Below are 27,443 nucleotides of genomic sequence, written 5' to 3' on the forward strand. Positions count from 1 at the left end.
GATTAAATAGGTGTATTATGTGTGTGATCTTTTTATGTCATTAAAGACAGTTACTATTTTAAAGAAATCTAAGACGACATGACCTTTGGTTCCTCAGGGGTAACAGTTGCAATTGGTCTGATGCGACGAAAAAGGCGTCTTTCAGCGTGTTTGTGTAATGCACCGGGGAGAGCAGCAGTCAGATTGGCTTTAGCGAGTAGTATGTAAAGGCGAATTTCCGCGTAAGGAGATTGGTTGGGGTGGTGGGTGGATCAAACACAGGACTTTTACCCAGGAGAGCGGGGTTTGCGTCACGCTTGCTATAGTCACTTTTTTCTTTCCTCCTGCGTGTCACAGAACCGTACGCCCACCCACGACCCTTTCCTAAACCCAACCGTCCCGTTCTTCCCCAAGGGGGTAAGCTTCGCTTCAGAGCTCAAACCTCCTATGGCGCCGTTTTGATGCTACAAAACGATCACCCGACGTTAGCATTCCATTGAAGGACATTTATTTTTACGTCACTTTGACAGCGAATAACTTTACATCTGAAGCGTTTAAACACTTTATTTGTCCATTGTTTATTTCTAAAGAAACACAACAATGTATAAAAGGCTCCATTACCTTGTATCTCACATTATGGCTCCGTAGTTTTTGTAAACGATTGTGTCATAACCACACGACTTACTGTCTGTCGCATAGTAGAGGAATTACCGTACAGTACAGGAGAAGTTTAAGTTTAATTACTAATGTTAACTAGCATTTTAGTTAGCAATAATTAGCCTGTGTCCATGTTATCTCCTTACATATACCTACGCTCTCCGTCTCTGCAAGATTGGGAATGATTGAGATCAGTGCTCGAATTATCTTTTTGTCTTTAAGGGGGTCTCTCTATCTCATAAAAAAAAAGTTGGCACACCCTGCACATAGCCTAACAAGGCTATACAATTAAATAGCTTAGGCGCGAGTGGCGCTTTTGCGCAGTATATGCGCACGGTAGGCCTAGGCTCTAACTTGACACACGCACACAACAGACAGAGATTTTTTTTTTTTTACAGAAATGGATTCCTTTTAATTCATTTCAACATATTGATTGTAATAGTCCATATTTCATTTCAATTTTCGCAATACAAAGAAATAGACTAAACGATTTAGTCTGAGTGTAATTCTCAATTTCACAATGAAATAAAACGTAATTCATTTGAACCAGACCACCGTCTCAGATATCCTCAGTGTCAAACACAATAATGCATGTAGTCTTTAACTTCTACACAGGGAAAATACACTAACTGGCAGAAATGAATAAAGCCATTGCACAGCCAAACTATGTTCTAGTTTTATGTACACGTAGTGATAACAACACCTGGGTGTTCAGTCGTCTCGTGTGTTGAACTGTGGAAATAAATAGACAAACAATTTTGGAATTTGCACTGAGATGTTGTCGGGAAGCCTATTCACTGAATATTCCGCCATCAGAGATTGCATTGTATTGCTGACAGGTGTTTCAAAGTATCTGGGAACTTTTCCGGAGCTCTGAATGGCAGAGGATAGCTACAGATTTATTTATTTAAGATGTATTGGTGGTATTTACCTCAAAAGCACATTAAGCTAAAAGCAAGGTGACTTCTTTGGACTTGCGAGTGCTGTCAAATCGATCGTAGCCTATGCGGTTTGCTCACATAGCCTAGTGGTGTGGTGGTGAAGTGCAGTCATGCTGCGTTCATGAGCGTAGGGTAGGCTCAGGTCTATGTCCCGTAGTAGCCTATATTTTATATTTTAATTTAACGTCTTTAATGGTAAGAGACCGCACAGGGATATATAATGAGCGTTGTTTAAGATTAAATTACAATGCCACATATAGCAGACACCTTCAGATATGAGAGACCCCCTCAGATTTTTGACTTTGTTGCTTTCATGGGAGCCAGTCCTCACTCTATGGGAGCTCGGCTCCCTCTGGCTCCCACGTAATTCGAGCACTGATTGAGATTTCTCTTGGCACAGCTACCAGAAGACTTACAACTTTCAAACAGGTTGCTCACGTCACATTTACGTCGTCTCTCTCAGTTGGAGGCTGCGCAGTAACGCTCAGCGGCAGCAGCGGGCTGAGAGAGCTTGGAAACGTGGTAGGATCGTTGCGTTAAGCAATTTGTATTGGCGGATTTGCATAAACTGTGCTGTGACTGTACATCATGTCAACTAGTTCAGATGGGGATGACATGGATTGGAAGATATCCAGAACATTGAGATTGAAAAGGCCTTTAAAAGAAAGAAATAGAGGGAAAAGTTGGTTGGAATATAGCGAGATTGGCGAGGGAAATACAAACAAGAAATCGAGATTTAATCATCTTGAGAAACAGAAAACTGGTAATGTGGAGAATGCTCCAGAAAACATTTGGAAAGTTATTATTGAGTTTGGTCAGGATGGTGGACGTAACCACCCGATAAAACTTACCAAGGCGATTGAGAAAGAAATAGGTAAAATTGAATTTGCTCGGTTTATGAGCAATAAAAGAGTTCTGATACATGCAACCAGTAAACAACAACAAGAAAAGATTCTCAAAATGTCTTCACTTCAAGGGGAAAGGATGAAGGCACACATCACAGGAGCAATGGCAAAAGTGAGAGGAGTGATTTCTGGAGTCCCACTGAGTATGTCGATGGAAGATGTCAAAAATGAGATTCAGGGAGGTAAAGTGATTGAAGCCATACGGCTAAAAAGTAAACGAGATGGAGCATTAAAGGAAACATTATCAGTGGTAGTTCAATTTGAGAGAACTCTCCCTAAGTCAGTGCAACTGGGATACATAAATTACAGTGTGAGCGAGTACATCCCCAAACCTCTTCGGTGTTATAAATGTCAAAGATTGGGACACACAGCACAGCAGTGCAAAGGAAAATTAAGGTGCGCTAGATGTGGTGGTCAGCATGAGTATGGTAAATGTGACAAGGATGCAAAGATTAAATGCTGTAACTGTGGAGGAGAGCATAGTGCTGCGTTTGGAGGATGTGAAGTGCAGAGAGAAGCCAGAGAAGCTCAGAGGGTTAAGATTCTAAGTAAAGTATAGTATGCAGAAGCACTAAAGATAGTGCGAGAAACGGGATCAAATAACAAAAACGCCAGTAGAATGGTCCAAAGAAATATAGTATCAGTTAATAAAGCCTAACTGCAGACTCCAGTCCATACACACTTACTTGTGATCACAAGTGCGAAGTTGGTGATGATACATTGGTAGTGAAGAAGGTAAACTTTGTGGCTTTCATATGTCACACTATCAATGTTGCATCTCAGTTAAAAAAGAAAAGTGATAGAATCAAGGCTATTGTGGAGGCAGCAGAAAGATTCCTTGGTATAAGTGATATTAAAGCAGATCAGATACATGAATTGTTGACAGTAACTGAAAATGGGGAAAATACACAAGCTGAGGGTTAAAACGCTAATTATGGTAAATCACATACTACAGTGGAACACCAGAAGCCTCATAGCTAATGGCCAAGAATTTAAAAAGTATCTTCACGAATTTGATGTAGTTCCAGATGTAGTATGTGTACAAGAAACTTGGTTACGACCCCAACTAGATTTTGTTATACCAGGGTTCAGTTCTTTAAGGTATGATAGGCCTAATAATCAAAATGGTGGCGGGTGTGCTACCTTTCTCAAGGATGGGCTGGCATATAGGGAGCTCCCGTGCCCAGAGGATATGGAGTGTATAATGGTTGAGATTTGTAGTCCAAGGAAAGAGGGTCATATTAAGCTGATCAATTTTTATAACCCGTGCAAAACTTTAACTGTGGACAGATTAAATGAAATGGCAGGGACTGTATACAGGAAAGAAATATGGTGTGGCGATTTTAATGCACATAACAGCCTATGGGGTAGCAATCACACAGACCATAATGGGAACATAGTTGAAGACATGATGGAAGAAAGATTATTGGTATGCCTAAATAATGGACAGGGTACAAGAATAGATGTGAATAGGGGCAATACATCATGTTTGGATATTTCACTGGTATCAGACAGTTTAGTGAATACGTGTGAATGGCATGTTAAGAGTGACTCTAGGCAGTGACCATTTCCCAGTTCTCACTGTACTTAATACGGACATTTGTATTCAAGAAGGGGTTACAATTACTAGATGGTGCTTTGAGAAAGCAGAATGGGGAAAATTTAGGTCATGTTGTGAGGAGTCAGTTAACCTGGTTACATTAGATGGAAACATAGAAGACTGCACAAAGCAAAGTACAGAGCACATTTTGAATGCAGCATCTTTGAGTATTCCACAAAGAACAACAAAGGGAAGGAAGAAAGTGGTACCTTGGTGGAATGAGGAATGTAGCAGAGCTGTAAAAGAACAAAACAAGGCATTTAGAGCACTGAAGAAGAATCTGTCACGAGAGAATGTTGTGGATTATCAAAGGAAAAGGGCAGTGGCACGTAGGACAATTAAATATACCAAAAAGAGAAACTGGATTGAGTTCTGTTCCAAAATAGGTAGAGGAGTAGAGTTAGGGGATATATGGTCTATGTTCAAGAGAATGAGTGGGAAAAGGATGTCGGTTAAAATTCCAGTTTTGATTGATGGGGAGATGGTGGTAGTGTCAGATAAAGGTATGGCAGAAGTGTTAGGAAGGGCATTTGTGGCAGCGCATAGTGGTGATCACCTTAGTGTTATTCATAAGCAGCAGAAAGAAATTGCACTCAGAGAGAATAAGGATGTGAAGTTGAAAAGGGAAGCTAGTATGTCAACACTGGATGTGGATTTTACTATGTCTGAACTCAACATAGCTTTGCTAGGCACTGGATATACAGCTCCAGGACAAGACCAATTATGTTATGCCATGTTCCGACAGCTACCAGTAGAATCATGTCAATTGATATTAAGACTCTTTAATAAAATTTGGAGGGATGGAGGGAAGACCCAGGACTAGGTGGAGGGATTATATCTCCAACCTGGCCTGGGAACGCCTCGGGATCCCCCAGTCGGAGCTGGTTAATGTAGCTCGGGAAAGGGAAGTTTGGGGTCCCCTGCTGGAGCTGCTACCCCCGCAACCCGAGACCGGATAAGCGGACGAAGATGGATGGATGGGATGGAATTATTCCAAATAGTTGGGAAAGTGCAGTAATACTATCGTTTAACAAACCTGGTAAGGACCCAGCTAATCCGGGTAACTATAGGCCCATAGCTTTGACATCTCACTTATGCAAATGGATGGAGAGGATATTAGTTCGCCGGATATCTCATATATTGGAGCAGAGAGGATTACTGACTAATATACAAAGTGGATTTCGGAAAGGACGCTCCATAACAGATGCTCTAGTTAGGGTCAGTAATGAGGTGGAAAAGGCATTGAAAATGAAAGAGCTTATGACAATAGTGTATTTTGACATTGAAAAGGCATATGATACCATGTGGAGGGAAGGACTGCTTATTAAACTTACTAGTAAGGGTATTGGAGGAAGGTTGTATAATTGGATTATGGACTTTTTGACAGGTAGGAAAATTAGAGTTAAGGTTGGATCAGAGGTGTCTATGTACTTCGATGTGGACAATGGTATTCCCCAGGGGAGTGCAATTAGCCCTGTATTGTTCAATATAATGATAAATGATAGTTTCTCAAATTTAGATGGATGTATCAAATCAGCACTTTATGCGGATGATGGGGCCATTTGGATGAGAGGAAGGAATGTGTCTTATGTAGTAGAAACTATTAGGAAAGCAATAAGGAAAGTAGAGAAGTGGTCATATGAGTGGGGGTTTAAGATATTGACAAGCAAGTCCTGTTACATGATGTTCACAAAGAAGCGCAAATACCAGGCTGAAAAACTAACATTATATGAGCTGCCAATGGAGAAAGTCAATGAATTTAAGTACCTGGGTTTATGGTTTGAAAGTAAGTATTAATGGAAATCACACATAAAGCACTTGGAAACCAAATGCAAAAAGGTTGTAAATCTAAGAGCTGTGGCCGGATGTGACTGGGGTGCAGACAGACAGTCATTAATTGACATATATAGGGCATGTATGAGGTCATCAGTAGATTATGGTTGTGTAGTTTATGGAGCAGCGGCAAAAACAATATTGGAAAAAATTAATAGATTACAGTATAGAGCATTACATGTTTGCATTGGAGCTATTAAGTCAACCCCCATTAATGCAATACTCATAGAAGCAGGAGAGACACCTTTGGAGTTGAGAAGAGAGAAACTTGCGCTGGCATATTGGATCAGATTAAAAGGAAGTGGAAAAGAGAACCCTACAAAAGAGTCAATACAGGACTGTTGGGAGTATTCCATGTTTCAGGGACTTGGGTTTGGATGGACGAGGGAAGAGAGAGTGAGGGAATATGAAATGGAAGCTTTAGATTTCACCATGACCAACCCTGTTAGTAACATTCCACCATGGCTATTTCCAGACGTAAAGACCGATATTAATATCCTGGAAAAGAAAAGAGAATGGAGGAAGTGGGAGTTAAAACAAGCATTTATCTGAGACACAGTTACTATAATTATTTAAAGATTTACACAGACTGATCCAAGAACAAACAGGAATGTGTGGGAGTTGGAATATATATCCCAAAATTTAAAGTTACTCTCTCTAAAAGATTGTCCGACCAGTTATCGGTATATACAGCAGAAATGGTGGCAGCCATCATTGCATTACAGTGGGTTGAAGAGGTCAGACCTGATAGGGTGGTGCTATACACAGACTCTTAAGCTGTCATAAAAAGCATACAGTCCATGACATCTGTCAGAGAAGACCTACTAATGGAACTTTATCACAGTTTACTAAGATTACACCGGGGTGGCATAGACGTTCAGTTCTGCTGGGTACCAGCACATGAGGGGGTTAAAGGGAATGAGGGTGCAGACATACTGGCTAAAGAGGCATTACTAAAGGAAATAACAGTTTCTATTCCACTAGGAAAAGGCAAAGGAAAAGCGGTGATTAAGAAGAAAGGCCTTGAAATATGGCATAAATGGTAGGAGGACGACAAAAAAGGAAGGAGATATTATAAAATACAAAAATCTGTCAGTATAAAGAATTATATGGAAAGGACCAGGAGGGAGGAAATTATAATGACAAGACTCAGGGTGGATCACACAGGACTGAATGGCACCTTGTTTTTAATGGGGAAAAGGAATAGTGAGAACTGTGAAAACTGTGGGGTTAAAGAAAATGCTGAACATGTAATATTGTATTGCACATTGCATGAGGTGGAAAGACAGGTGTTTAAAGATAGGTTCAGGAGGCAGGGCGGGAGTGGACTCTGGTAGGGATACTGGGATCAGAAGGGGAGGGAGAGGAGATCAGGATCACCAGGAAGGCGTTATTTAAATTTTTAAAAGCTGCAGGGTTGTTGAGTAGAATTTAAAATAATTATACAATGACATGATGATACGCACTCCAGCACAGTAGGTGGCAGTATGCACCTAAAAGTTGTTTGCAATCCGCCATTAAATAAGAGAAGAAGAAGAAGAAGAAGAAGAAGAAGAAGAAGAAGAAGAAGAAGAAGAAGAAGAAGAAGAAGACGAAGAAGAAGAAAAAACAGCACTCACCTTAAAAGTGCTTCTAATATTAGGCTGGGAGCCAGGTCCACTCCTCAGGATGTTGTTTGCTACCTTCTTTTCACTATTATTTCCTATTATCTTATACCTTGCCATCACAAGTTGATAACGACCACCCCCAACTCGGCCCCGTTTGGTCTCAGGGGCCAAAAAACACCTTTTTTGGGAAAAGCTTTTGGCGGAATGATGTAATTGTGAATATTAAGGTACTGCAGCTACATAAATGGTCATATAACCCTAACATTTTGTATGGTGTATCCTGACACATAGGGGAAACTAGCAGAAATAGATTCTGAGGATTGCTGCCTTTTTGCTGTCAAATATCACCCTCAACATACCCCAAAAGACAAAAAAATGTCTGTCCGCCTGACAAATTGTCATCAAAAGTGATCATTTTCAAGCATTTTATTATAGATATCACTGCCTCAAATGTACATGAAAAACTTCCCAAGTTTATAACCTTACATTTAAGTCCAACATGACCTTTCTAGCTAGAGGATTATAGCTGGTATAACCAAAGTTCTCCACTGTATCTTAAATCGGAGAAAACATAATTTTCAAGCATTACCATTCCATATGGGATTAAGCATATTTTTGGCATATGAACAATATCTTTTTTTTAAGATTATTTTTTGGCCATTTCTGCCTTTAATGATAGGAAAGCAATGAAAGAGGAATAGAGAGGGGAAAGACATGCAGGATATTGTCCCAAGTCAGACTCGAACCCCGGATCTTCTGCGTTGAGGCATGAACCTCTGTATATGTGCGCCCGCTTTAATTAATATGCGTTCCCCCAGCCGGCCTATGGTCCCCCAGTGGCTAGAAATGGTGATAGGTGTAAACCAAGTCCTGGGTATCCTGCTCCGCCTTTGAGAAAATGAACGCTCAGATGGGCCGATCTGGAATCTTGCTCCTTATGAGGTCATAAGGAGGAAGGTTACCTCCCCTTTCTCTGCTTTGCCCGCCCAGAGAATTTGGCCCGCCCATGAGAAAGAGACATCATGGCTTTCAAACGGGTGGCAGTTGGTCAAGGCCACACCCCCACCCTCCACCTTGCTCCCCTCTCTCTCCTCCTCAATAGCTACAGACACAGAAATGGCACATACTAAGGAAAGCTCATTGTGGGACTGGCTCTAGTGGCTGTAATTCTGCACCAAAGCTGAATTTCGGGAAAGAGACTTCAGATACAGTATTAGGGGACCACTAAGGCCTATATAAAAGAGACTTTAGATACAGTATTAGGGGACCACTAAGGCCTATATAAAAGAGACTTTAGATACAGTATTAGGGGACCACTAAGGCCTATATAAAAGAGACTTTAGATACAGTATTAGGGGACCACTAAGGCCTATATAAAAGAGACTTTAGATACAGTATTAGGGGACCACTAAGGCCTATATAAAAGAGACTTTAGATACAGTATTAGGGGACCACTAAGGCCTATATAAAAGCATCCAAAGAGCACCATGTCATGGGACCTTTAAACAAGAGTTGAGACTTGACTTATGTACTGCTATACTAAATGAAGTGAATTGAATGAAAAGTGAGTAATGTTATGCCCCTAGGTGGAATGGGGTCAGGGTGCAACATTTAGAGATTTATTAAAGTCCACAAAGTCCTCGCAACACAAGGAATAAAGATGACTCTAGTGTGCAGTCTGTTATCAAAAAGCCAACCTTCAATTGAGTAAACGTTAGTAACCTGTACAGGTAAACATTTTTTACAGCCAAATGGCGAAACTAAAATACAGCTCAAACATAAAATAGAAAACATTTCTTTGGTTCTTAGATCTTTTTGCTGCTTATCCATGCTGTACTTTGACGACTGGTCATGTTAGTTTATTGTATTAGTGTAGAATATAAACTCTCAAGCATCATTTTCCTCCTTTCCGTATCTTCACTGAATAAACTTTGAATTCTGATTAAGAATCTTCTTCGTATATATATATATATATATATATATATATATATATATATATATACATACATACATAGTGCTGCTCATAAGTATTCATACCCATGCTAAAGTTGACTAAAAAAGGAAATAAAAAAAAATCATCTTTTGGAAATTGATCTTAATGCCTTAATTAAAAAAATGAGAAAAAATCCAACCTTTTAAGGACACCAATTTGTTTTGTGAATGAATAATGTATTGTAAATAAATAAATGTTCTTCCTTAAAATACAGGGGCCATAATTATACATACCCCTATGTTAAATTCCCATAGAGGAAGGCAGATTTTTATTTTTAAAGGCCAGTTATTTCATGGATCCAGGATACTATGCATCCTGATAAAGTTTCCTTGGCCTTTGGAATTAAAATAGACCCACATCATCACATACCCTTCACCATACCTAGAGATTGGCATGGTTTTATTTCAGTTAGCCTAATAGCTAACTGAGATAAGATCCATATCAATGCAAATCAAACCAGCTAGTATCCTGGATCCATGAAATAACTGGCCTTTAAAAATAAAAATCTGCCTTCCTCTATGGGAATTTAACATAGGGGTATGTATAATTATGGCCCCTGTATTTTAAGGAAGAACATTTATTTATTTACAATACATTATTAATTCACAAAATTGGTGTCCTTAAAAGGTCGGATTTTTCCTCATTTTTTTAATTAAGGCATTAATTTCCAAAAGATGATTTTTTTATTCCTCTTTTTAGTCAACTTGACCATGGGTATGAATACTTATGAGCAGCACTGTGTATGTGTATGTATGTATATATATATATATATATATATATATATATATATATATATATATATATATATATATATATATATATATATAGACATAGTACACATTACAAAGTAATTCCTTTATGATTGTTCAGAGATTTCTGTTGTGGACTCTTCAGGTTTTAAAAGCCTCCATTGTTTTTGTACCACTGAGCTCTGGCAACAACATCATTGGAGTAGTCTCCACCTGTTGTGCTGCCATCCACGTTATCATAGGAATGGATGCTTCCATCCCCCTTATTGTAGGCTGCTATCCCTCCTGCAGAGACAAACACAAATTAGAACAGAGTGTGAAGACAGTTGGTGGATGTGCAAGTCTACTGATTCAGTCAAACAAACCTTTCAGCTGCTGCTCCTTGCTCCAGCCCGGGAATTTGTTGCGGATGCGGCCGATAAAATAAACCAAGATCTCAGTGGCTTGGCAGAGGTGTTCCTCACTGTCCCAAGCGCCCCGTGCAGTGTGTCCACCTCCACTTGGATTAACATCGACCTACAAAAATGGAAATGAAATTGGATGAACACTGCTGTTATCGTATTATTTTGGTAGGCTCTACTAAGAGGATGTGAGTAAAACTGTAGTACTTATTACAACCTGCATCAGTCCCCAGGCGTTACCATTGTCTCCCCAGCCATTATTTAGTGCATTTCCAGCCCTGGATTCTCTGGAGATGATGGCAGCAATGAGAGCTGGATCGATCCCATATTTACCTCCCACCGTGATGATTTTAGACCTGTACTTTTGCATTCTGCCTACATCAGTTTCTGCCATGGTGTGTGATGCCCTCACACCTTTAGAGATAAATTAAACAGAGAATATGAATATGGCCTTAGTGCAACAAGTACATGCACTTCACTGTCAATCCATATATATCGAATCACTGTAGATACACACAGAGATAAGTAGATGAAGGCTACATGATTACTTTTTAAACAAATGTTGATTACATCAGCTCCTGTGTTTCTCCATTGATTACCTGAGTATCCCAGCTTGTCCTGCTGAGCTGTTTGCCCCGAGGCACCAGTAGTTTTAACCTCCATGATGTTTCCATAACCTGGTAATATTCAGTTTATTAGATTAGATGTCATCAACACACCTGCAACATTTGGCAAGGTAAGGCAGCTTTATTTATATAGCCTATTATTTCAGCAACACGCACTTCAAAGTGCTTTACATAAACATTGACATTAGCACATTACCCATAGTATGAATATAGGACACATAGTATGAGGACTTAAAGGAACTTTACAGTTACAAACCTATACGTATTTACAAACAAGAGCCACAGTAACGTGCGTAGCCTGTTTAGCATGTAAAGTAAAATAGCTACAAAAGTAGGCTAGGCTACAGATAAAAGAATAAAAGAGTGATAACAATGGAACGCCGACAGTTTGCCAACAGTAAACTAACACAAGCACTAACCCATTTTTCCTGGGTCCTCTTCTGGTGTTCTCCTTGAAACCGGAATGCAAGAGCTGGTGCAAACGTGACCATATTTATACGGGGCGGTGTGTTTACTTTCATTTTCGCTATGACTTCCTCATCGTGTCTGATATTCTATTTCTCGCCTGCAGGGGGCCTTTTTACATAAGCAGGCATGGGTTGTCCAGTAGAAAGGGGGAGAAAACCAGGCGAAAGCAGCTGATTTACAAGAAATGGCCCTCACTGACTGCAACAAGCGCATGACGTTCATTTGTTCAGTCAGCAGCTACCTGTGGCAGGCTGTAAACCAGGCGAAGTTGTTAATGCAACTTAGGAAGCATGTTGCGGGCGCCTGGGTAGCCTACCTGGTAGAGCGCGCACCCACATATAGAGGTTTACTCCTCGACGCAGCGGCCGCGGGATCAACTCCGACCTGCGGCTCTTTGCTGAATGTCATTCCCCTCTCTCTCCCCTTTCATGTCTTCAGCTGTACTATCAAAATAAAGGCCTAAAATGCCCAAACAATTATTAAAATAAAAAGCATGTTCCATGATTTGTGCAAATGCTACTCAGAAACTCCCTTTCATTTGAAGAATGTTAAGATTTGCACACAAGTCTTCATTTGTTTAATTTTTACTCCTTAGGGACCGTTCGGTATTTATGGAATGGACCACCGGAGGAAAATAGGGCAGGGTCATGTCTTTTTATATTTTGCTGAGGGGAGGGTTATCCAACATTTTTTAGTCTGGGTGGGGGGTCACCCAACTTTTTCATTCATGAAAAGAGCAAAATTTCAAAGTGGCTTGTTTGGTGCATATTTATCCATGTAGCTCTCAGTCTCGGCCCCCTAGCAGATGGTCTGACGGCATACGCGGAGTTTGCTGGGGGGGCTGGAGGAGCACTGCCCCCACCTGGTGGCTCAAACGGGTAATTGCATTGTTTAAAAAATGAGTGGAATAATTACATCTGGCATGACCAGATATTAAATAAATATCTTAAATAACACAAAACAACTAAATGGTGATAGGTAATACATCTGATTTCATATACTGCTTTGGTAAAAAAAAAATATTACCTGGCTGACGATGGGAGCAGCAGGACGCAAAAAAACGAAAATTACTGTTGCACTAGTCTGGACATCTTGCCGTGCCAACGTTGCAATAAAGGTTTCCTAAATGCCATGTATATAAATGTGATGTCAGCTTACTAATTGATTGCGGGTTTTGTGTAGATTTGGACTTTTATACGTTTATTCCACTTTGTTTAAACAGCGAAGTGGAGAGGCCTCGTATGTGACGCTCATATCGGCCTTGCTGGATACACCGTATCATTTACCTTTTTGTGGATCTACTGATCGCTGTGGATTACTTTTTTTGTGTCAATGGATTACGGCAAAATGCGGATCTTTTTTCTCAACGTGTCTTAACGTTTTATGGTGTGACTGCGCTTGGTTTCTGCGTTTGGAGAGGCATCTCAACAGACTGTAGATCAAACACTGATTGTTCACTGTTACATTTTAGTTGAATTTAAGCGTCTGTCTATTGCGTTACAAAACAGCCGTGCCGCGATTGGATTTCATAAGGGGAATTGTTAAATTGTTACAATGTAACTTAAAAACTTTAAAAATAAACATATATGTTTTGGAATATAATGTTCAGCTTCGGCAGCTTTACCTATGTGCTAAAATATACACTGGCGATAGTGACAAGTCCATAGCAACCAGTGTTGAATTGGTTATATCCCAGCGTCCTTTGCTGAATGGTCTCAATGTTTTATTGTTTTATTTCATATGAATACTAGTTTACTAGAGGAGTAACTTAGTATTTGAAGTAATGCAGTAATGCAGGAAGTGTGCATTTAGTTTCCATGCTTATTGTGTTACCACAACAATGTTAGTAAGTAGGCCTAAATCTACTGAAATGGCCACCACACCATAACAGAGGAGTGTGATGTGTAAGATGAGAATGCAGAGGTTAACTCCTGTACATCGTGGCTGTAAAAATCAGATGACATCTGTACTTCTTTATAAGTGCAAACTTGCACGCGAGGGGAGTGTCATTCCTTTTTTTATCATAGGAAAATTATTTCTGGCGAGGGCAGGGTCACGTCTTTTTAGGTTAGAGGCTGCAAAACTCCTCCGGTGGCCCCTTAATTAAATAACAACCAGTCCCTTACAAGAAGTTAATGGGCTCCCTGACATTTTCTGGCCATTTACTTAAATCTGCTGAGGCAATATTCAGTCTTTCATCCTGAACCTTATTCAGAGAAATTGTATTGTTATTCACTTTCAGTATGATGTTTCACTAGTTTTGAACTTGTGAGTTTTTCAACTTCAGATTAAATTCATTTTCATTTTCATTTTCATTTTCTGATGATGCACAGTCAAAAGTTCAGCATTGAGGAAGGCAGGCACTCGCTGAAAGGGTGTTTGCTTCCTGTGCAGTACAACAATGAAAATAACACCCAGAATTCAGATCAGATGACACCTCTGTAAATGTCTTACTGCAGATCAGATCAGTGTGTGTGTGTGATGTGCATGAAATAGGTGTAAACAGATATTGTCCATTAATTCCAGCCTTTCTTAGCATTGTCATTATTAGCATGTTAGCATGCTGAACATACATTTATACAGGCCTAAAAACATGGTCCATATGTTTGATATCACGCAACTTTTTCCTCATAGAAAAACACAGCGGGGCTGGGACAACTGACAGGTGACATATTGGGTACAGTTTACAAGAAATGGATGTTTTCCATTAACTGCTGTTATTTCTCCCACAACTAATTTGTTCTATACACCTGTGATAGTGTGAATGTGAAGTCTCAAATTTGGAGCCGCAGTTGAACTTTTCCTTTCGTTATGCAGTACACAGAGAATCAACAGTAGCCTTGACCCCATCAGTAGGATGTAGAGCCACATGCTTGTGTCATCCTTCAGTTTCTACTTTCCAATTCTGCATTGTGTGCAAATCACTGCAGGTACAAAGGTCATAATAATTTTAAATACTAAATCTCATAGCCTCCCCAATGCCCTACCAGGTATAATGGTGCTAACTCTAACCTCTTACCCCTACTAAAATTGCTGTCGTTAAACCTCTACTTAATAAACCACACCTTCATCCAGGGTCTCTAAATAATTATCGACCAGTCTCTACTCTCTAACCTTCCATTCTTCCATTCAAAAGTACTGGAAAAAGTGATGTCTCAACAACTTTCAGCCCAATTATTTAATAGTAATTTTTTTTTAACCTTTTCAATCTGAATTCAGCACCTGCCACTCCAACAAAACTTTGCTTACTAAAGTTGTGAATTATCTTCTGCTTATTATGGATTCAGATTCCACCTCTGTGCTTCTGTTACTGGATCTCAGTGCAGCTTTTAACACCATAGATCATTGTACACTCCAATCTGGCGTCTGTGGCATTGCTGTCACATAGTTTAAGTCTTATTTATCTCAAATAACAGTGTGCTTCTTTTAATAATACTACATCAAACTTTTTTGACGTGAAATATGGAGTACCGTAGGGCTCTGTTGTCGGCCCTCTTTTTCTCTCTTTATATTTCACCTCTGGCCAGATTATACGCAGTCATGAAATTAATTTCCATTGCTATGCTGATTATACACAGCTCTATGTGCCTATAAAGATGGATGATCATTCTCAAATTACCAAATTAGAGGCCTCTCTTCTGTGAAAAACTGGATGTCACGTAATTTCCTGGTCCTAAATTCTGATAAAACTGAGATGTTGGCCATTGGCTCTGCTCAACATGGACACCAGTATAACAATCACGTGCAAGGATATATGATTACATACATGAACAAATCATTGAAGTGTGTTGTAAAGCATATTCATTGTTTATATAACAGTTTAAGATGCTTCTGATGAGTTATAGTTGTTTGAAAAATACATTTATAAGGATTTAAAGAATCACCACATGTTTATGCTTTTTCCTTATTTGCCTTTATTACAGACATGGTTTCATACATGATGTTCAAGAGGTTGTGGACAGCCTCAGGTTTTAAAAGCCACCGTTGCTTGTGTACCACTGAGCTCTGGCAACAACATCATTGGAGTAGTCTCCACATGAGGTTTTGGCATCCACCTCTTCATAGGAGTGGATGTTCCCATTCCCTGCATTGTAGGATGCTATCCCTCCTGCAGAGACAAATTCAAATAAGAACAAAGCAAAACAAAGTGTGAAGGCAGTTTTTCATAAAGTCCACTAATTCAGTGAAAAAACCTTTCAGCTGCTGCTCCTTGCTCCAGTCAGGAAATGCATGCTTTATGCGTAATATGAAATGAATCAGGATGTCGGTGGCTTGGCAAAGGTGTTCCTCACTGTCCCATCGGCCTCTTGCGATGTGTCCACCTCCCTTTGGATTAACATCAATCTATAGAAATATTAGTAAATAAAGTTCAGATAAACACAGCTGCTATTGCATTGTAACATGTGACAGTACTGAGAGAGAGTGATTAAAGCAGTTGTATTATTACCTGCATCAGCCCATAGGTATTATATGTGTTTCTCTCTTCGTCAAAGCACCCCCTGCCTGCTGTCAGTGTCTTTCCAGCCCTACATGATCTGGAGATGATGGCAGCAATAAGAGCTGGATCAAGTCCTTTCTGACGAGCCACATTTTGGATGATGGATTTGTAGTTGTTCATTTCTAACAGATCAGTCTCTGCCATGGCGTATGATGCCCTTATACCTTTTGAAAGTATTCATGGAGAGAACAGGAATATGGCCTCAGTCTTGTCAATCTATTGATATAGTTACACTGTATACTGTGTATATATATATATATATATATATATATATATATATATATATATATATATATATATATACTGTATATACTATAGATGTATAAATAATAAATCACATCATTTACCTGAGTATTTCAGCTTGTCCTGCTGAGCTGTTTGCTCTGAGGCACCAGTAGTTTCCACAATCATGATGTTGCCATACTCTACAAATGTTTATTAGATTATATTTCATCAACACATTTGTACATCAACATGAGCACATATCATTAGGACCTGAAGTCTCCTGAGTCATCCAAAATCAATCACTTACTGGAAACAGATGTCAGTGGTCCTGTGTCCTTGGCTGAAAATATACAAAGACACAATGTAGCACTGAAACAATATGGGGTACCATTTGTAAAGCGGCTCACGCTGAAAATAACAGCAACATTTTGTCACATTTAGCTTCAAACAATGTTTAAAAAAACTGGTATGAATTTTTGAGGGTCACTTTTTTGCACATTTAAAACAATATTTGTCAACTTAGAGATATTTTAAATAGTTAAATCCAAATATTAAATGTTACACCTAAATGTTAAATGTTAAATCTAAATGCTAAATCTAAATCTAATTGTTAAATCTAAATGTTAAATCTAAATCTAAATTTAAATGGTAAATCTAAATGTTAAATGTTAACTAAATAACATTTAAATGTTAAAATCTAAATGTTTCGGGTGAAACTAAATATTTAACTAATATGCATATTCAAAATGCATCTCGAAACATTTAGATTTAACATTTAACATTTAGATTTAACAATTAGATTTAGATTTAGCATTTAGATTTAGATTTAACATTTAGATTTAGATTTAAATTTAACATTTAGGTGTAACAAGTTGACAAATATTGCAAAAAAATGACCCTCAAAAATTCATACCAGTTTTTTAAACATTGTTTGAAGCTAAATGTGACAAAATGTTGCTGTTATTTTCAGCGTGAGCCGCTTTACAAACGGCACCAAATAAAGCAACTCCTTGACAGGCTGTATTGATATTGTTATGAGCATTGTTTGGGGGACACAGTTAGTACAGGCACAAATCCCCTAAAGGGCTTCAGTTTTTCAGATACCCTACCCAAGGTAGAACAAAACACAACAATGTTTTTTTATATATAATTTTGGTGTCCCTTTCATGAAATGGGTGGGCGTGACAAAAAAATGTATACAGCAAAAAGTGTTGAAATGTATCAATATGTTGACTCAACCCACAGGCGAAATTTGTTTTCACTTTTTGCTTGAATTTAGTTCAAATTTGCACTAACAGTGCCATCTGCCCTACTCCTCAACCCAACACCACTTCAACGTCCATACATCCAGACACAGAGTTACAGTCTTATACTGCCTACTCAAAAAAGTACAGAGGACATGTCCCCTATGTGACCCCCCCGTAAATTAAACCAAGAAACAGTAAATCCATCTGACTGCATGTTAACTCACCGAAGCTCTCTCTTTCCGCATTGCAGCCAATCTCCCCCAAAGTCTCCAGCGCTACGTCTTTAGCTCCGGACTCTGTATAAGTTGAAACCAGGACATCTGCGATTTCTAGATGAGTTTTGCCTTCCAGAGATACCCTTCTGACCCGCGGCTCTTCCCTGCGGTCCAGGATCGCGGAGCAGAACTTCTTTAACTGCATGTCAGTTAGGTCCTCCAGCATGTTGATAAAGGCGCTTTTAATGGTCTTTGGAGGCATCTCTGCTATTACTGAGAGGACAAAACGCACGGCTGCTCACCTCAATGTTGGAGTGCAGCTGGAGTAGGAGAAACCCTAACCCTAACCCTAACCCGTGGGCAGCCCAGGCTTGTCAGGAATGTCCTTCCTGACTTCAGATTCACCCCAAACCAAACCCTCTGACATTTTCTGCAAATTTAAGAAAAGAAACCTATTTATTTATTTAATGTGTTTCAGTTAGGTGTGCATTATTTGTTTTTGTTGTGAATATAGGCATTTGCAACAACATATCAACAAAGCCATTATTAAGTAATATTGTGGCCAATCGTGTGTGTGTGTGTGTGTGTGTGTGTGTGTGTGTGTGTGTGTGCGTGCGTGCGTGCGTCTACACTACTTGTTATGTAATTCCTGTGTTGAATAGTCTTATTCATTCCATTTTGATTTAGTTTTTTTCCTAAAACAGTGACGTTTTTAATTATTTTATCCAAAAGATAACAAGAATCTGCCTTAAAAATTAAAGATGTGTAATATGGGTGTGATCTTTTTATGTCATTAAAGACAGTTACTATTTTAAAGAAATGTAAGAAGACATGACCTTTGTGTCCTCAGGGGTAATAGTTGGGGCTCTGCTTCCTGAGCAGACTGTATATAGCAGGATGGTCGTGAAACACTAACCACCGGTAACCTGCAGATGGCGCAAATGTCAATCAAATTATAATTTACCGCATGGCTAGTTTCGCATTGCCGATGCACCGCTGAAATATGGGTTAAACAATTTTAGTCTGTAGGCTACTGGTGGCTTGATGGCTTATTTTATGAGTAAAAGTAATAATCACTTCCCTTTCTCAGCATCCTCACTGTTAAAGTGTGGGTGCTTGTCTACAATATATTTTACTTAAACAGTCTGTTGAGTGTAGCTGCATGGGTCAGGTCATTTAGTGTCAGCATGTGAGGAAAAGTGGGTCAGGTTTTAAGATCAAAAAGTATGGGAAAACGCTGGGGTCTGTAAGTGGCCTGATGGGTTGTTATAACAGTAATATATTGGACCAGTATCCAATATCTGGCACCTTGCACACCTTCATTAGAGCTGAAATCAAGACGTCAAAGGACAGAAAATGAATCAGCATCTTTTGATGTTCATTTAATTGTCATTTCTTTCTGGCAAAAATACCTCCACAGTTCCAGCTTCCTATATTTGGTTTTTGGATTGTTGGTCTGACGTGACATTTTGAGACTTCAAAGGGAAACCTTGGTTTGTTGTGCGTAATTTTCACTATTTTCCGACATTTTATAGATGAAACAATTAATTCAATTTATAATGAAAATGATCATTAGTTGCAGCTATTTCATGCGTCTTCCAGTGAATCCAGCAGATATCTTTGAAGAACCCGCCATGTTATTGGCTTAGTGCACCTCGACTGAAATTTGAGTAGTAGTAGTTTTAAGGCCTCTATTTACTTAGTCCAGTATTTAGTGTGTCCTTTGACTGAAACCTTGTTGTCTTTCCTATCAGTGCGTATAGAAACAGCAGACTGTGTAACAAAACTATCCACCAGGCAAAACCATCCTGCATCCACTTAAACCCAACTTGCAATGAGTTGTATGCTTTTATATTGTATGTTTACTTCTTGTTTACTGCAGGTCTTGAAATCCCCTCACTGAGTGACCGTATTATCACACAGTCTGCCACACTGGTTAATGTCACTTTCCTAACTACCATAATGAACACTGATTCTACTCAACAGTTCAGAGCGATATCAACTAAGATGCCTTAAGGCTTTAGCAAGTAATGGTGGTACAGTATTGTTCGGCACATAAATGACTCATTGTATCCTTAAAATATGAAAAGTTAAAACCCTGTCAATGTATTTTGGATAAACTGAGTCAATGATTAGTTGAAAAATACCTTTAAATGATGACAGAATTAGCAATTAACAAGTGAGACATTTTACCTTATGCAACTACTACGGACACTTCCGAGGAAAAGTCACTGACTGGACTGAATGGAATGTTAGTCATTCACAAAAACAGACATGTATTGATAAATTGAAAAGTTTTTAAAAACCTATAAAAGCATCAGTTAGCAATTATTACAAGCTAAACAACTACAAAGAAAATCAAAAATCAGAAATACATTTATGATGTATTATATGCTTTGTTTGCCTTATAAAACTAAAATCAGTTTTCATATTGTGAACATCTGCCAAATAAGGTGAATAACTCCAGATATTAAGCATTTGGTAAATCAAAATGGTTCATTGTACATGACATCCTGATGATCTCTGTATCGTTGATGCATACTGGATCTAACCACATCTTAGTAATGAGGTCCTTTCAGGATACGTAAACCTGATTGATTCTCACTATTAAACCCATGGATGCCCTGCATTTGAGGATGACCAGACAGCCACCATTTAAAGAAACATTGATTTCAATGAATTCTTCACTGGGAAAGGTGGCATCTACAGTCTGTTATGATAAACTAATCCAGAGTGTAGGATTAACTCATGATCCATTTCATACAGTGAAACTGTTTCATAAATTAAGAAAAAACAACAGCACGGCAGTGGCAGTTATTATACCCTGAAGACCCATTAATGATGTTTTAAAATCTCCATCTGGCATCGGAGGTTCTGTCATTCACTGAAGTGTTCCCAGCTTCTTATTTCTGAATAGAAGGCGTATCCAGGGCAGGAGGTGTAGTTCACCACCTGTCTGTGGCCGTGAATAGTGAAGTTGGCAGCCAGTCTTCCTCCGTCTACTGCACATCGGACTAGATGATGGCGCAGCAGGTCCATGGCGTGGCGAGACGGCAGGGTGGCAGTGTAGTTACCAATGATTGACACGCCGTACCCAATGGCATTGTGCCCCCTGGTGTGTCTGCCGAGGTGGTTCCAACCTCTGCCTTCATAGACGTAGCCATCAGAACCGACTACAAAGCTGAGGGCACAAAGATAGTATAGCATATGATTAATAAATGCAGTGTATACAATAACTGGTATGAAGTAAACTTAACGAACATTGGTAGGTGCTGTTAAAACACAAATAGCGTGAGATATTCAGAATTAATTTTGTGCTTATGTTCATAAAAGACATGAAATCAGCAGCATTCTTGGTAATACTCACACTAACATTAACATGATATGAATTATCTCTACAGGAATAGTTCAACATTTTGGGAAATATGCTTGTTTTCTTTCGAGTTAGGCAGCATTCACACCAAATCAGGCAATCCAGCAAAAATGCCAATCCTTCCATTATTTTGAATGTGGGTAATGCGTTCAGGCTGCGGTGGTACATTAACAGCATTTAGACAATACAGAATGGAGTGTAACGTTATGTTTCACATGTAGTCACTTACTTTGGCCTTGTGTACCAGTTTAAAACCCGATTTAATGATAGACCTAGCATCCTGGTTAGTTATTGAAAGTAAATGTGTTTTTTTAATTTGTTGATGCGGACAGACAATCACTTGTAAGACCAAGCAACATGGTTAAATGTCAGCACCATGGGTGACGTGAGATGCAATGGAGACACAAAAGGGCCATTTAAGTGACACTGCTGTACACACAACTCTACCCTAATCGCCTCTGTGCATTAATTATGGGGCAATTAGCCTAGCTTAGCATAAAGCAGAGGGAAACAGCTAGTCTGGCTGTAAAAAAAAGAAATCCAACCACCAGCACCTCTAAAGCTCACTAATTAACATGTTGTATCTCATTTGTTTAAACTGTACAAAACTGCACAATTTGAGGTTTTAGAGGGAGTAGTCTCACATTGCCAGACCTTCCTCCACAGCGCTGCGGAGAAGGGCCTGGCGAGTCCACACAGTATTCCAGGATAGGAGAAAAACTTGCTCTGGTTTATTGACATTTCTGTCTCGATTTACCCTGCAGAGATCTGAGGAGCAGTTAACCATAGTCCTCATAAATCTACTGGAGTTTAAAATTCCAACACAAAGGAAGTCCAAGGTAACGGACATCCGGCCTAAATGAGGGACATCCAGCGGGAGCAATCCCGGAAGTGGAACGTCGTTTATATAGACTATAGAGGGAGTAACAGTGTAACAATAACTCTAAGAACAATAGGTCACCTATCTACCCAACATTAGCACATAACTCTCCGTAAAACCACAAACTGTCATTTTTAATTTGTGTTTGTGTACGGATTAAACAAACAAGATGTTAATAAATGAGCTTTAGAGGTGCTGGTAGGCAGACTTTTTAAACTTTGGACAGAGCCAGGATAGCTGTTTTCCCTTACACTTATTGTGCTAAGCTAGGCTAATAACATCCTGCCTAAAGCGATATCAATCTTCTCATCTAACTCTTGGCAAAAAAATGAATAATCGTGTTTCCCAAGATGTCAAACTATTTCTTTAAGGATTGATTACCTGTATCCTATATCGCTCCAACCACGATCTACCTGGTGGAAACGCTGCATGGCTCTCATGTTGCGAGAGCAGTTTGGGAAGGATAAACAGGGTGAGGATGGCTCATAGGTGTGGTGAACATAGAGAAATTGGAGGGGCAGAGACAGTGGGATAGGTGTACTCTGATAGGGTTTTGCCCCCCACTGACAACGAGGGATGATTTGCGGGCAGTCTGAGGAGGGGAAGAGAGAGGATGAGGATTACATACATATTTGTTTTTTTTTTACATCCATACCAACAAGCTTATATTTCCAACACTCAGGTCCAAGACTAGAGTCTAGTGGCGGACTCCTATTAGTTCATTTCAGTTTGTTCACCAGAAAGCACTGACAAGCTTATTTTTCAACTTTAAAACTGCTTAAACCATATCTTCACATATTTCTATAAAAAACTAATTAAAACCTGCACTGATTGATTTTTTGACTTTATAGTGGCAGTGAACACAACACTGACGTATTAGCACCTTATCAAGTTGAACATGTTAGCAAACAGCTTATTTACACATTCAGCAGACATGGAGCAACACTAGCATTAATTTGTAGTTGTGTCTACCTGATGAATGTAAATCCAATATTCTCTCTCTTATAGCTCTGTTGGTCCCTACTGGACTTCAAAGGCTAAATTTGTCTGCCCCATAGCTTTTTTTCTGCCTGCTTCCTGCTGAAAGATGCTCAAATGCTCTGTAGAGTTGAAGGAAATCAGGTGATATGATTCTCTAAAGAATATTGATATATAATATTAAGAGCAGCAACTTAACGCCACCTATATATCTTGTTTTTGCTGACCTCCAGTTGTTTAACCTTTGACTTCATTGCAGTTACATAGAAGTGTACTCCTGGGTGTGTCAGTACATCCTGACATCACTTTTTTAGCCTGGTGTAATATTACTCTTCCAGAGATCCTTATAAAAAAATGTTTCTTTATGTAATGTGTTTATGTTAAACAAAAATTATAAAAAAGAGAATTCTTTTCACTATCAAAGTTTGGTATTGTATCAGACTAAAATATCCACCATCGGCCGTGTTATCCAAGAGTCAACAGACTATACACAATATAGTCCTAAATAATGAGAAAGACTATTGCACACAGGGTTCTTTAACCATCCCAAGGAATAGCACATAGAGCTGCAACAATGAGTCAATTAATTGATTAGTTGATTGCCAAATAGATCAGCAACAATTTCGATAATCTAATTTAAGCATATTTTTGATCAAAAAGTCCTATTGCCCAGTTTCGCTAATGTGGATATATTTTAGCTTTTTTCTATGACAGTATAATTAAGAAAATTTTGGACTGTTGGTCAGACAAAACATTTGCAAAAGTCCCCATGGGTTTTGGGAACTGATATGATGGGATGTGATAAACATTTTTCATAATGTACCTACATTTTACAGACCAATTCGATTACTTACGGAAACACAAAAACAGTTTAATCGATAATGAAAATAATTGTTAGTTTTAGCCCTACTCTGCGCCCAATAGCTACATTTTTGATCATGTCATAGCTCACCCCAGTACTTGTGCACAAATTCCTGTAGTCCATCCTTCACTGCCTTCCCGACTCCATTGTCCAGAGCAATCCATTCTGTCTTCTCCAACTTCCAGACTAGTGCTAGTGTCTCCATCACCTGGCTGTGAAGATCAAGTGGCTCCAGAATGGACCTAGAGATCTCCCTTCGCCTCGGGCTAACATGTCTGGTCACAGCATCAAGACCCTGCACCTCATACAGATCAAAACTATAGTATCCTTTCAAAACCTCACTGAGGGCCTGTGGTTGTTCAGATGCAGGTAGGTTGCTGAGGTCCATGCCCAGTATAGCTCCATCCATGCCCCCATTAATAACAGCATCAGTGGCCAGTGTGGCAGGCCGAGACAGCTTGAATAATTTTGGGCGGTCCACGCTGTCCCAGCACCCATTAGGCCCCAGGCGATAAGATGGCGGGAAGTCCTGGAGACTGAGGAAGGACAAGCCCAGCGTCCTGCCTAAGGTGAGAGGGAAGAGCCCAACAGCTTGCGTCCCCTCAATCTTGGCTTTCAGTCCTGATTCAATTCCTAGCAGTAATGGTGTAAGGGCTACCGTGGTGCCATCTGGAGCAAGAACCACCCCTCGTTCCTCTCCATAATTTGTCACAATGTGGTGAAGGGCCTTGTCAAAGAAGCTAAAGGATGAGGCATTGAAAATGGCTGTCTCTAGCAGCTCAGCATCACTGAGATTATACGAGGCACCCAAGAAATGATTGGTCATCCCATCATCGTGGCCAGCGGTCCTCCGCAGGGCCCGGACCAGAGCCAGGGGGGAGAGACCAGGGTTTGAGTCTTCCACCTGCTGCACGGCTCGGATGAAGCTGTCTATGTTGCGCAGGTGGTCACCTGACAGCAATGGAAATGAGGAACAAAATAAGTGGAGGAAGAACATTGTTGTGCCATAATGAGTCAGTGATCAACTTCAAATGAAAGTCAGACTGTGGCATGTCATTTGTAGAATGTCTTTTGTAGAAAAAAGGGAGAAGAAGAAGAATTGGGTAAGACAGTGTTTGAATACAATTCCCAAGTGTATGTGGCACAGTCAATATCTCTGATGGCCATATTCAGATAACAGCTAAGTTAGGGACAGTACAGTAGTACAATAAAACATTGGGGTAAATTAAATAAAGAAATTGGACCCTCCCTTTAACTTTTGGACACCTTTCTCCCAATATCTCAAATCATATCAATTACATCAGATGATGCTGTGGCCTGATATGTGCATCATCAGATGCTTGACTGTCATTCATAACTAAAATGATTAAATGGCTAATGTCAAATATACTAAAGACAAATGTATACCCTCCCCTTCTCTCTCCTAAAGTCAAGTCCTCCAAATTAAACAACTAAATACATTTTGCATAAAGGTGCTCTTAGCGATGTTGGGTGATGTCACTTCTTGTTGACGTTCAAAGTATTGTTAAACAAAACGGAGGCTAGCTCGCCCCTCCCTCCTCCTCATCCCATCCCCTCCCCTCCCCCTCTTTTCCACGCACTAACCCCCCAACCCCCACCCCCAAATCCTTCTTGTCGGTTATTGACTGGAAGACTGTTTGTTATGTTTCGTGGTGCAGGTTGACACAGTTTGTTTTTGTTGCCGTTTCTGGAGCCTGGGCTGTATACAGAGACCGCGTTTTTTTTTTCAGTATGTTCAGGGGACAGGCAGTTAGCAGATAGCGAGGAGATGTTTGCTGTATGTGACAAAAAAATGTAGCCTAAAAAATGCGTGACATCGCTTAGAGCACCTTTAACAATTACAAATTGTTAATGCCCTCCAGAACAGTTTTCTGATCTGATGCTACTTTTGACAAAATGAATTCGCCATTGTGTTGTATTGTTTAAAAAATAACACCTAGCATAACTGCAGTGGTTAATAGGTGGTCAGGTTTAAACATAAAACCAACTTGGTTAGGTTTAGGGAAAGACCATGATTTGGTTGGAAATAACTTCAGGTTAAGGTCAGGAAAACGTGTTTTGGTTTAAAATGACCTTCGTCATCATGGTTGCAATAATGAGTGTGGTTATAGTTATGTGAAGCGATCATGGTCATGGTCATAAGAAACCAATATTGACTGTCAGTATGAAACAGGAAACAAACAGCAGTCTGCCAAATTAAAGTCTGATGTTCAACCCATCCACCCACCTTGACCCTCTACATACGCAGACTTTGTTGCACTATAACGTCACACTCACTCTATGATGCCGACAAGCAACTGTCCAAATTGGGCTGCTTTTTTGTTGTTTTGTCACTTGAATGTTATCAAATGTTATTTTTGGACTACTACTCAAATGACAGAAACTGTTGTTTGAGGACAGTCTCAAAAAGACATAACACTCCCTCTTTTCCAAACCCAAACCCTAACCTCCCAATCATTTTCATACAGTCCCTTAACCTGGTGTGGTTACATGGAAAGTGGTTGTGGCTGTTTTATTTTCTACTTCCTTGACAGGTGATTCATGGGACTAACATGGGAAATGATTGTACCAACATCTCATTGATGCTTGTTGGAGGAGGTAATGTAAACAGCTTATGAAGACAAAAAACCAGGCTTCTTTTTCTGACTAATTTTCAAATGTCCATAAATATGTATAACGTAAAAGGTATTTTCTCCCACCTGTGTTTTTGTTTCTTTGATATTATATTATATAAAATGGGGATGGATGTAAACATTTGGTATTTGTATGTATGATGAGTGAAACTGTAAAAAATGTTTTGTTTGTTGATTTATTTTCAGAAAATCTAATATTTTAGTAATAACAAGGATGGTATGCATTATAAAAACATGTACTTGAACCTGTTATTAAAGATTACAGATTTCAGGGAATTAGTGAACCACAATGTGACAGATTGGTTAAAGAGAAAATCTTCCTTATCAGCAAAAGAAACTATGTAGCCAGTGAAAGAAAACATAAATGTTGACATATTTGGAATAACTGAACTTACCTGTCGGTCTGCTATAGACGGTAAAGAAGTAGGATAAAGCCAGGACAAAAAACGACTGTCCAAATAAAGTCATGTCGCATCTCCTGCTGGTTAGTTTAAAAAAGCTAAATGAACAAAATGCAGCCTAAACAGACTTATCAAAAAAGTAAACTGAATAACATAGTTTAGCTCCCGACAACTTCTAAGAGGAGTTGTGTAGGTGTACGTGCATGACTGCAGTGTGTCCTAATAGGGAAGAGTACTATTTGTACACTGATGGCTCCAAATATTGATTTAGCCAAGAGTGTGTCATGAGAAAAACTAGTGTTACTAAAAAGTATGGGCCCCACAGTAAGGCTTTTTACAAACACAGACAAA

General features: G+C 39.4%; 2 protein-coding genes across 5 annotated transcripts; both read right to left on the minus strand.

The window, feature by feature from the left end:
• Positions 1-10,318: 10,318 nt before the first annotated feature.
• LOC116042873 (lysozyme g-like) lies at positions 10,319-18,206 on the minus strand. Of its 3 annotated transcripts, none has more exons than XM_031289300.2 (6): positions 17,954-18,206; positions 16,790-16,822; positions 11,265-11,342; positions 10,883-11,079; positions 10,630-10,780; positions 10,319-10,549 (listed from the first exon to the last, which is right to left on the minus strand). In XM_031289300.2, exons 1-6 carry the CDS (start codon positions 18,204-18,206, stop codon positions 10,413-10,415), a joined length of 849 nt encoding a protein of 282 aa, XP_031145160.1. In that variant the 3' UTR covers positions 10,319-10,412. The 3 variants fall into 3 exon arrangements, with proteins under 3 accessions (XP_031145160.1, XP_031145158.1, XP_031145159.1); XM_031289298.1 differs by lacking the exons at positions 10,630-10,780; positions 10,883-11,079; positions 11,265-11,342 and adding exons at positions 15,953-16,103; positions 16,207-16,421; positions 16,605-16,682 and having other exon boundaries at positions 10,341-10,549; XM_031289299.1 differs by lacking the exons at positions 10,319-10,549; positions 10,630-10,780; positions 10,883-11,079; positions 11,265-11,342 and adding exons at positions 15,646-15,867; positions 15,953-16,103; positions 16,207-16,421; positions 16,605-16,682.
• Positions 18,207-20,029: 1,823 nt separating this feature from the next.
• Positions 20,030-27,308, minus strand: LOC116042871 (N-acetylmuramoyl-L-alanine amidase). Of its 2 annotated transcripts, none has more exons than XM_031289294.2 (4): positions 27,087-27,308; positions 24,128-24,988; positions 22,579-22,789; positions 20,030-21,125 (listed from the first exon to the last, which is right to left on the minus strand). In XM_031289294.2, the coding sequence occupies exons 1-4, from the start codon at positions 27,157-27,159 to the stop codon at positions 20,822-20,824; spliced, it is 1,449 nt and encodes a 482-aa protein (XP_031145154.1). In that variant the 5' UTR covers positions 27,160-27,308; the 3' UTR covers positions 20,030-20,821. The 2 variants fall into 2 exon arrangements, with proteins under 2 accessions (XP_031145154.1, XP_031145155.1); XM_031289295.2 differs by having other exon boundaries at positions 20,994-21,117.
• Positions 27,309-27,443: the final 135 nt, after the last annotated feature.

The sequence above is a fragment of the Sander lucioperca genome, chromosome 4, assembly GCF_008315115.2.
Source record: "Sander lucioperca isolate FBNREF2018 chromosome 4, SLUC_FBN_1.2, whole genome shotgun sequence".
Classification (NCBI taxonomy): Eukaryota; Metazoa; Chordata; class Actinopteri; order Perciformes; family Percidae; genus Sander; species Sander lucioperca.